Source organism: Sinocyclocheilus anshuiensis, unplaced genomic scaffold (assembly GCF_001515605.1).
Source record: "Sinocyclocheilus anshuiensis isolate Anshui unplaced genomic scaffold, SAMN03320099.WGS_v1.1 scaffold1632, whole genome shotgun sequence".
NCBI lineage: Eukaryota > Metazoa > Chordata > Actinopteri > Cypriniformes > Cyprinidae > Sinocyclocheilus > Sinocyclocheilus anshuiensis.
Window position 1 is genome coordinate 1,058,187 of NW_015558674.1, and position 11,523 is coordinate 1,069,709.

Sequence of the window (11,523 nt, forward strand, 5' to 3'; positions counted from 1 at the left end):
TTTGTTTACATAATACATGTGCGTGTGTGTACTGTGTATATGTGTATATAAATACACATGCATCTATATATTTAAGAAATATTTACACACACACACACATATATATATATTTCATATTTATATATAAATATATTACATTTCTTAAATATATACATGTATGTGGGTGCATTTATATATAATATAAATCATATATATATATAATATGTATATATGTGTGTGTAAATATTTCTTAAATATATAGATGCATGTGTATTTATATACACATATACACAGTACACACACGCACATGTATTATGTAAACACAAACTTTTATTTTAGATACAATTAATCGCTATTAATCGATTTGACAGCCCTAAAAAAACATAAAACAAATAAATGCTTAAACGAATACATAAAATCAAACTAAATAAATAAATACCATAATACCACAATTTCTAATTTGTTTAATTTCTTTACTGACAAAAACAATTGATATCACCTTGTTTTTCCATAAAAATCATTCAGTTCCAAACAGTGGATCTACCAGTGACCATATCAGATAGTAAAAAAGTCAATCAAAACATCAAAATAAATCAATAGAAATATTAATAATGCATTGTTTACACAAAACTATGAATTACATAAAATAGATAATGACTTTTTATAAATGCATACAATTTGTTTGGTTTCTTTACGGACAAACAGTTGGGATCCTTTCGTTTTGCTATAAAAAAAATTATTCTGTTCTAAACACTGGATACACTTGCGATCATATCAGTATATTTGATTCGGCCGATATTAGACTGATAGTTTTGTAATATTTCCCCTCAGGTGAAGGATCTGGCGTCCGTGTCGCTGAAGCAGCCGGTGAGGATCTTTGTGAACAGTAATACAGACGTGGCGCCATATCTCAGACAAGAGTTTGTGAGGATCAGACCCAATAAAGAAGGAGACAGAGAGGCTATAGTTGCAGGTAAGGTGCCCTTGTTAGTGTGCTGTCTACATAGGGTGTTCTGACTGAACTGCATCTTTATAAGTAACTGATTTCAAGTGTTTTTCACGGATAGTAACTCTGTAAATGGTCATTAGTGAACCACACAAAAGACTCGACTAACACTCAGTGAATCCAGTAGAGTTTGGCGTAAGTGTGTTCCTCGAATAAGCACATAAATGTGCATTTTTTTAAAAATTATTCAACTATTTACAATCAAAATATAAATAAAAAATATCAAAATATATTTATAATGTACCTTTGCTTTGAAGCTGTCCACCATGTTTGAAGGAAAATATTTTAGCTAATTGCAGTCAGTGTTATTTTAGCATTAATCATATACTATTATAGTATTTGGAAATCTTTTAAATTTGCTTTTATTTTTAGATTTGTATTTTTATAATATATACTATGTTTATAATTTTTATAATATTTATATTTTTATAATTTTGTGATTTTTTTTATTTTTTATTTAGCATATTTCTCTTTAGGTTTTATTTTTATTTCGGTTTTAGTCAACTTAGTTCAGTTGCCAAGGCAAGTTCTTATCTAAAACTTTCAAACTAATTTAATTTAAATTCAGCATTTTCAGTTCCCAAAAAAAAAAAAGATTTTTATTAATAGATTGTTTTGAACTATAACAACACTGATTGCAGTGCATTCTGGGATTGCATATCCATGAAGGATGCATGCATGCAATATTGGCTTATATTTTGACCAAAAATGAAGTATTTCAATTAAAAAAAAATTTTGCTTTCTACTGTTTGGAAGAGTCTTCTGAAAATGCTGTCTAGGCAGCTCACTAGGGTTTGGAACAGAGTCATAGAGTCTTTCCTGATTTGTTCTTGGATTTAGTCTTGTTGTGAAACGCGTGTGTTAAATCGTCCGCAGCTCTCCTGACCAGAACTTTTCAGGACCACGTGATGCTCTTCACTCAGACGAAGAAGCAGGCTCACCGCATGCACATCCTGCTGGGCTTGATGGGGTTAAAGGTCGGCGAGCTTCACGGAAACCTGTCGCAGACGCAGAGATTGGAGAGTCTGAGGTGCCGTGAAGAGTTTCATGCAAAAACAAAGCACAAATATTTGACTGCTGCATGAAAGACGTCTTTGTGTTTCAGGCGTTTCAAGGACGAACAGATTGATATTTTAGTGGCCACAGATGTGGCTGCCAGAGGTCTGGATATAGAGGGAGTGAAGACTGTGAGTTCTCATTAGTTTGCACATAATATGTGACCCTGGAGCACAAAAGCAGTCTTAAGTCGCTGGGGTATATTTGTAGCAATAGCCAACAATACATTGTATGGGTCAAAATTATAGATTTTTCTTTTATGCCAAAAATCATTAGGATATTAAGTAAAGATCATGTTCCATGAAGATATTTTGTAAATTTCCTACCGTAAATATATCAAAACTTCATTTTTGATTAGTAATATGCATTGCTAAGAACTTCATTTGAACAACTTTAAAGATGATTTTCTCAATATTTAGATTTTTTTGCACCCTCAGATTCCAGATTTTCAAATAGTTGTATCTCAAATATATTGTAACTTAAATATTGTCCTATCCTAACAAACCATACATCAACGGAAAGCTTATTTATTCAGCTTTCAGATGATGCATAAATCTCAATTTCAAAAAATTGACCCTTATGACTGGTTTTGTGGTCCAGGGTCACATATATCTGTGTTAGAGACACCACAAGCATCAAAGAACCGAGTCTGAATGCATGTGTGTTTGCAGGTGATAAACTTCACCATGCCCAACACAGTGAAGCATTACGTGCACAGGGTGGGCCGAACGGCTCGCGCGGGGAAAGTGGGCCGATCCGTGTCTCTCGTGGGTGAGACCGAGAGAAAGATGCTGAAAGAGATCGTTAAAAAAGCCAAAACACCCGTCAAAGCGCGTGTCGTTCCTCAAGGTAAAGATGTTTGAGATTGTCTTGAGAGAAACGTTCCAGTTAATGACAGATCTCTCATTTGAGTTGGTTACTTTCTGACGAATCTGTCAAACTGATTCGTAAATCTCTCTGAATGATTCTTCGCTTATCGGTCTCAATCCAGAGTTTCTGCAGGGCTTAAAAAGGTCTTAACACGTTTTAAGTCCTTCTTCCACAAATGCAGGCATTAAAAAGGTGTTAAGTCAGACTAGAAAGTCTTAAATTCATAGTCATGGCATTAAATGTTGCTAAAAATGCATAACATTTTTAGTATTTTTTTTTTCTTTGCTTTTGTCTTGTTTTCCATAACAAATATCTAAACATCCTTAAATCGAATGCAAAAGGAAGAAATTAAGTTTCTTTCTGAGAAATGTAACAAAATGAAATAAAGTTTTTCCTTTGGATTGAGTTGATTTTTCTGACTCTGTTGGCAGGCTTTTGCACTTTTAATCATAAACTCACTTCATTTGGTTCAATTTCTCAGAAAACAAGACTTAACTTATGTAATTTTGTTTATTAAATCTTTAGACATTTTTACTGGAAAACACTGAGGAAGAACATCATTTTTTTCCAAGTGATTTCCATATTTTAGTAGTTGGGAGTAGAGCTATTTTTTTGTAAAATGATTTAAAAACAATGCAGATGTAAGATTGGTTGTAATGCAGTAATGCATTAATGCAGATTGGTTGCAACTCATTCTGTTCCTTAAAATGTCTTTACTTGATCTTAAAAAGGTCTTAAAGTCTTACATTTATTTTTATAAAACCTGCAGAAACCCTGTAATTCAAAATGATTTGAAGAATTGATAAAAATCCTTATCCAAAATCACAAACTACTGGAATGCTCTCATGTAAATGCATTGTTTTGATGCTGTTTTGTATCATAAATGACTCTGTTAATAAAGCGTGTGTTTATTGCCGTCTCTCAGAGGTCATCCTGAAGTTTCGGGATCTGATTGAGAAGCTGGAGAAGGACGTGTACGCGGTGTTGCGCTTGGAGAAGGAGGAAAAGGAAATGGCTCATTCAGAGGCACAGGTCTGACTTTCATCAGTGTATTTTTAAACGCGCTCTGACTCCTGTAGTGAACCGGACGTGTGTGTTTCCTCTTTGTGCTGCGTTCCAGATCAGTTCAGCTCAGAAGAGGTTAACACAGAGCGCAGACGAGAAACAGGTGCCAAGGACGTGGTTTCAAACACACGAGGAGAGAAAGAAAGAGCGCAGTGAGTCCAACTCATGAGCTTTCGTGAAAGAAAGTCTTGGAAAAAACACACTTTGTTTGGGTTCAGTAAGATTTTTAAATGCTTTTGAAAGAAGTCTCTTCTGCTCACCAAGGCTGCATTTATTAGATGATAAATACAATAAAAACTCTTAAATTGTGAAACATTATTACAATCTATAATAGCTGTTCTCTATGTGAATAGATGTTAAACTGTAATTTATTTCTGTGATCAAAGCTGAATTTTCAGCATCATTACTCCAGTCTTCAGTGTCACATGATCTTCAGAAATCATTCTAATATGCTGATTTGCTGCTCAAAACACATTTCTGATTATCATCAATGTTGAAAACAATTGTGCTGCCCAATATTTTTGTGGAAACGGCGATACATTTTATTTTTTAGGATTCACAGATGAATAGAAAGTTCAAAAGAACAGCATTTATTTGAAATGGAATCTTCTGTAACATTCTAAATGTCTTCAGTCACTTTTGATCAATTTAAAGCATCCTTGATGAATAAAAGTATTAATTTCTTACAAAAAAACTTACCGACCCCAAACTGTTGAATAATAGTTAACACATAGCACTATATGTGAAAACATGTTACCACCTCAGATTCGCATTAAGTTCTCAATAATTCTTTATAATTCACTAATTGTTGGTGTGTGTGTGTCTTTGCATTATGGAATTGTTTTAAGTATCAGCCTTCATTTTCATTTTTTCATTCCTTCTCAAAGTGGCAAAAGCACTGCAGGATTTTGATTTGGCTCTGAGAGGAAAGAAAAAACGTGCTCAGTTCCTCAAACAGGGCAAGAAGAAAGAGTTAACGGTGAGATCATTTCATCAAGCTGTCTTATTTGCTTTGCTTTACTTGTTAAACAGTAAATGACCTGCCTTTGTGCATCGCTATCCATCTGAAATTAAACAAGCTTTTTTGTAGTTAATCCATAAATCATGTTCATAGAGGTTCAGCACTGAATGAAGCATCATGCTCAGATTTGTCTTTAGTGCTCAGTGTGTGTTTGAACCGCAGGCGGAGGAGAGAGCTCAGTTCGAGGTGCTGAAGTCTCAGATGTTTGCTGAACGAGCCGCCAAACGCGACCGCAAGCAGAAGAGAGCCAGAGCCATTCCAGGGGACGAACCCGTGAAGAAAGGTCAGAACCTCCAGCGTGGGCTGATCATTTGAAAACGTGGATTTAAATTGACTGCTTAAACTTTCTTCTTCCAGTTTCCAAAGACAAGGGTGGCAAGAAGAAGTCGGTGTTTGACAAGGAGCTCACGAACACCAGCAAGAAAACTCTGAAGCAGTACAGAGCCGGGTGTGTGCCGCTGCATGCCATCCTGAAGATTTCACGCTTCTGTGTTCTTGTCTCTGAGTCTGACGGTGATTTTCTCTGTCTAGGCCGTCCTTCGAGGACAGGAAGAGACTCGGCATTCCAAACAAGAAAGGAGGACGCTTCAAGTCAAAGACCAGGTAAGATTTATTACAAACACATTCCCATCATTAAATATGCACTCACGTTTCATGCATCCTAAAAAAAAATGTAATTGTGAGACTTTAATTTCATTTAACAGGATTATCAGTAGCAACAGTTTTTGTTAATTTTCATAAAAAAAAAAAAATGCATTGGTTGGGAATTATGGAGGGATTTAAAACTAAATAGTATAAACATATCATAAAATGATTAAATACATAAGGAATGTTGCACTAAATATACAAAACTACAAGTAAATGTAAGCATAAGTCAGGTGTGAAATACATTGTGTCAATTTTTCAAAATTGAGATATATACATCATCTGAAAGCTGAATAAATAAATAATCTTTCCATTGATGTATGGTTTGTTATGATAGGACAATATTTGGCTTGAGATACAACTATTTGAAAATCTGGAATCTGAGGGTGCAAAAAAATCTAAATATTGAGAAAATCATCTTTAAAGTTGTCCAAATGAAGTTCTTAACAATGCATATTACTAATAAAAAATTAAGTTTTGATATATTAATGGTAGGAAATTTACAAAATATCGTCATGGAACATGATCTTTACTTAATATCCTAATGATTTTTGGCATAAAAGAAAAATCAATAATTTTGTCCCATACAATGTATTTTTGGCTATTACTACAAATATACCCCAGCGACTTAAGACTGCTTTTGTGCTCCAGGGTCACAAATAATAAAATACATCATGGAAGTTATGAGTGCAAAAAATTTTTTTTTAAGTTTGTGACAATGTATTTTTGTTTATATAAAATTTATTTTATGCTTGCATTTTATTGTACTTCTGTTTATCTATTGCTACATTCCATTATGTAAGTAATCATTTAATAATATATTTAGTTTAGACTGGTAAATCCCTGCATAGAGAGAATAACCATTTAGTTTTCCAAGTTTTCATACACTGAGTGTGATAAAGAAAAGCTAGTTTAAATATTTTATGAAAATATAACAGTATTTTATATAAACGATTTATATATTTGTGTGAAATGTATATACTCTGAAGCTATTTCAAATATTTAAAGTAAGAAAAAATATATGTTTTAGGTACGTCTTAATCTAATGTCTTGGTTTTTATACAAGAAAAGGAGTGAATAGGGCGGAAAGCATCATTTTTGTCTGCTGTGTCTCGTCTCAAGTCTTTTATGTGTCTTCTCAGGTACAGAAGAAAGTGAAGCCGTGCCTGATGTATAAGAAGCCAAACTTCAGCGTAACATCAGCCTCACATGATTTTATTATCATCCTCACTCCAATCCCTTCCCCAACGTAAACCCTACAAATAAAACTCTACAAATGAAAACCTGTGCTTCTGTTTGTCCATGCATTTGTCATGGTAGAGCAGAGCAAATATGAGCCAACGGCTAATGAGCATCAGAAATAAGATTGATTCCCCTTGATTAAAGCCAAATGATTCCTGCAGAACGAGATGAAGTGAAGCTTCTGTTAGAGATCAGCCAGCCGTCTGAAGGGCGCTCGGAGATGTTAGACTTTACAGCCCACATGAAACAATGACTCCGTGTCCGTGACCGGAAACTCCTTTATCAGCCGACCTTGAAGATAATGTAGAGAGACGTCTTCTGGTACTGTAAGAAATGAATGAAGCTCTCACAGTATTCTGCACAGTAAAGATGCATAATCACAGTATTTTTTAATATTTATGTTTTTAATAAGAGTTATATATGTATGTGTATATATATAACTATTTAAAAAAAAATGATATAAAAACATTTTTTTACAAATCAAATAATTATATAGTTATTATTTTATTTTTATCTATTAATTTATTTTATTAAATATTTGTATTTATTGCTTGCTACTATTTATTAATTTTATTATTTACTGTGAAGAATGTGTTGGCTTCATTAACACATAAAATATTTAAAAATGAAGGTAACACTTATAAGTACCTGCAGAGTGAGTTCTGCTGAACTACATACTTGTGTAAATATCATATGGAGCTTCTTTATTGTTAAATGTTTATAGAGTATATGGTAACAGAATATGGGTGAACATTAAATTAAACTACTAGAATTTAAATAGAAATATTAAATGCTGATAATAAACAATATAATAATAATAAATACTTTTTTTGCACTGTAATTGTGTCTGTCAGCTCAGAGAATGACCTTGTATGTTCATGTAACTCATAACTTTCTGTAATTTTTTTTTTCTCCCTCAAATAGGGCACTTTGGCAACGCAATCAGAAACTAGTGATATTTCCCCCCTTTTAAAGGGCAGTTGGCAGTATCAGTGTAAATTCATGACAAAATTAGATTGGGTGTAATGTGAAGTTATTAGTGGTTGTTGCTAAAGTGGCCATCTGCATCTAGTCTGTGAGCTCTAGTTGATTTAAAGCTGGACGTAAACATGAAGCTCCACTCAGGTCAAAGTTCTGTGTTTGTTCATCAAACAGACCGTGATTGTTCATGTTTTCTCAGTAAGTCTTGCTATGGCTCCTTTTATTCAAGATTTTCTCTTTTATTACAGCCAGTCTCTCCACAGTCGAGCTTTTATCGCAGCAGGTCATGTTTGCATGAGTTTTGCACACTTAAAGCCTGTATTTATTTAACTTATTTGCTCTGCCAAATTAGATGAATTGTTGTTGATCAGCAATTTCCAGGTTTTGCCACCTCTACCACATTGTTGCACAGGCTTGTATTTGCTTTGCATCTGCATCAATGCTTTGCATACAAGCCACAACATTTTCTCCAAGTAGGTTTCAGTTTTCGTGAAACGTCTCAAGCAGCTGAATTAATACAAACACCTTCCTAAAGAGACCTGAAAGTCTTTAAAGATGTGTTTGCAAACTACTGATCAATGAAGGCAACACTGAATGTAGGTTGTTGTTTACTATGATAAAATTAACTTTATTTTGACAAGATATAGAATCACTTCTATAGTAGTGGGGGAAATTGCATTATTATTATTATAATTTTCATTCATTTTAATTTAAATGAGTTCTGGTAGGGATATGCATACTTTATTTTAACAAGATATATAATCACTTCTATAGTAGTGGGGGAAATTGTATTATTATTATTATTATTTTAATTCTTTTTCATTTAAATGAGTTGTGTTCGCATTGAACTGTTTACCGATGACCAATGGCATATGCACAATGCATTAATGCATTGTTATTGACATATATCGTAGATTTCTCCACGGTTTTTGTTTTCCGTTCGTCACTTTCGGTTCTGACTCAGAAACCGGCTGATGATCCGCCCACAGCCGCGAGAAACGAAACTAAACCGGCATTTAAAGGTTCCGAGGAGATCAAAGACGCGTTATAACCGAAGACATCAAAACTAGGTGAGTGCTTGAGATCATATTAAACAAGAATCGCTTTGTTTACGCTATTAGTTACATGTTATGTCAATTATTTACATCTATATCTCAAAAGAGTCGAACAGTTCTGCGTGTTGTTTTTTTAGCCAGCTCATTTCCGGTAGCAGACTAGCACGCAGACATTTAATCTTGAAATATTTTTTAAAGAGAATAAACGCAATTAATATTCTCATTTTACAATATATTGTAACATTATGATAAAGCATTTGAAAAAAAAAATGTATAAAAGCGTTATTGTATCTATGTCTCTCTCTCTATGTATATGAATTGCTCTCAGGTCTTGAGAATCTTGTTTATTCTCTTTTCTGTATCGCAATGACATTGTACTGTAGTTTTTTGACAGACCAACAGTTAGTGTAGATGTGGATCCTGTGCAATGTAATTTTGATATGTTATATATTGTATAGTTCTATTTATATAGTTATTTGTAATACCACGTTCTGCCTTTGCTGATGTATAATTTAAAGAGAAATAAAACTGATATTTCACAGTGGCATGTCAATAATTAAATTAGCTCTATTTGACTAAACAGACTTTCAGACTAGATAGATAGATAGATAGATAGATGGGCTCTCTCGTGAGGAGAGAATCTGGTCCCACTGCAGTCTAATAGAGAACGAAACACAGCTGCACTTCCTCACAGAATGCCCCAAATACCAAAACATTAGAGACCACTATTACCCCAAAATTAATCAAATATTTCCCCAATTTAACATTTGTAGCCCAACTGAAAAACGTTTTCATTCTCGGCGAAAAAGCCAAATGTGCAAATATTGCTGCAAAATTCGTAGCATCGTGCCATGACCTGAGGGACAAACACAATCCAGAAACAAAGAGCCAATAGACACACTCTCACAGGCCAAAACTGAAATATTGTTACACATGTACATAATGTTCCAATTCTCAGCCCAGCAGTTGCTACAAGAAAATCATTATTATTATTATTTTTTTTTTATATATATATTTATTTATTTTTTCCTATATGTATCTATGGGTATATATGACATTTCCATATTAGTTATATATTACATATTAGTTATAATATATAAATAAATGTTAAGATGTTCTAATGTAAATGTTCAGATGTTAAACCATTCTCTTTGTTGTCTTAATGCTTTGGCAATACAAAATGTATTTTTGTCATGCCAATAAAGCTATTTGAATTTTAAAAATGTAATAGACAGACAGACAGACGGACGGATGGATGATAGAGAGAAAGACTGATAGAGAGATTGACAGATAGACAGACAGACAGACAGACAGACAGCCATATAGATAGAGAGACAGACAGACAGACAGACAGACAGACAAACATATAGAGTGATAGACAGACATATAGACAGATAGATAGACAGACAGACAGACAGACAAATAAACATATAGAGTGATAGACAGACAGACAGACATATAGATAGAGAGACAGACAGACTTACAGACAGACATATAGATAGAGAGACAGACAGACTTACAGACAGACATATAGATAGAGAGACAGACAGACTTACAGACAGACATATAGATAGAGAGACAGACAGACTTACAGACAGACATATAGATAGAGAGACAGACAGACTTACAGACAGACATATAGATAGAGAGACAGACAGACTTACAGACAGACATATAGATAGAGAGACAGACAGACAGACAGATAGATAGATAGATAGACAGACAGACAGACAGACAGCCATATAGATAGAGAGACAGACAGACAGACAGACAGACAGACGGATGGATGGATGATAGAGAGAAAGACTGATAGAGAGATTGACAGACAGACAGACAGACAGACAGCCATATAGATAGAGAGACAGACAGACAGACAGACAGACAGACAGACAGACAGACATATAGATAGAGAGACAGACAGACAGACAGACAGATGTATAGATAGAGAGACAGACAGACATACAGACAGACATATAGATAGAGAGACAGACGTATAGATAGAGACAGACAGAAAAACATAGAGTGATAGATAGATAGATAGATAGATAAATAGATAGATAGATAGATAGAGAGAGAGAGAGAGAGAGAGAGAGAGAGAGAGAGAGAGAGAGAGAGAGAGAGAGAGAGAGAGAGAGAGAGAGAGAGAGAGAGAGAGAGAGAGAGAGAGAGAGAGAGAGAGAGAGAGAGAGAGAGAGAGAGAGAGAGAGAGAGAGAGAGAGAGAGAGAGAGAGAGAGAGAGAGAGAGAGAGAGAGAGAGAGAGAGAGAGAGAGAGAGAGAGAGAGAGAGAGAGAGAGAGAGAGAGAGAGAGAGAGAGAGAGAGAGAGAGAGAGAGAGAGAGAGAGAGAGAGAGAGAGAGAGAGACAGACAGACAGACAAACATATAGAGTGATAGATAGATAGATAGATAGATAGATAGACAGACAGCCATATAGATAGAGAGACAGACAGACAGACAGACAAACAAACATATAGAGTGATAGACAGACAGACATATAGATAGAGAGACAGACAGACAGACAAACATATAGAGTGATAGATAGATAGATAGATAGATAGATAGATAGATAGATAGATAGATAGATAGATAGATAGATAGACAGAC

The 11,523-nt window shown here is 34.3% G+C and overlaps 2 protein-coding genes across 3 annotated transcripts in view; both read left to right on the forward strand.

Annotated features, from left to right (window-relative positions):
- LOC107681294 (probable ATP-dependent RNA helicase DDX27) overlaps positions 1 to 6,925 on the forward strand; it is a 26,715-nt gene extending 19,790 nt beyond the window's left edge. Inside the window, 11 exon segments of the mRNA XM_016477564.1 lie at positions 811 to 952; positions 1,862 to 2,015; positions 2,091 to 2,172; positions 2,713 to 2,890; positions 3,837 to 3,943; positions 4,032 to 4,128; positions 4,864 to 4,955; positions 5,160 to 5,280; positions 5,355 to 5,445; positions 5,529 to 5,600; positions 6,785 to 6,925. Of these exon segments, the coding sequence (XP_016333050.1) occupies positions 811 to 952; positions 1,862 to 2,015; positions 2,091 to 2,172; positions 2,713 to 2,890; positions 3,837 to 3,943; positions 4,032 to 4,128; positions 4,864 to 4,955; positions 5,160 to 5,280; positions 5,355 to 5,445; positions 5,529 to 5,600; positions 6,785 to 6,800 (1,152 nt within the window). The 3' untranslated portion in view covers positions 6,801 to 6,925.
- A 1,934-nt stretch (positions 6,926 to 8,859) lies between these two features.
- Positions 8,860 to 11,523, forward strand: part of LOC107681288 (NFX1-type zinc finger-containing protein 1-like) — a 15,675-nt gene continuing 13,011 nt past the window's right edge. For both annotated transcript variants that reach the window (XM_016477556.1, XM_016477557.1), the window contains exon 1: positions 8,860 to 8,935. The gene's annotated coding sequence lies outside the window, so the exon portion shown is untranslated. The remainder of the gene's footprint in view (positions 8,936 to 11,523) is intronic.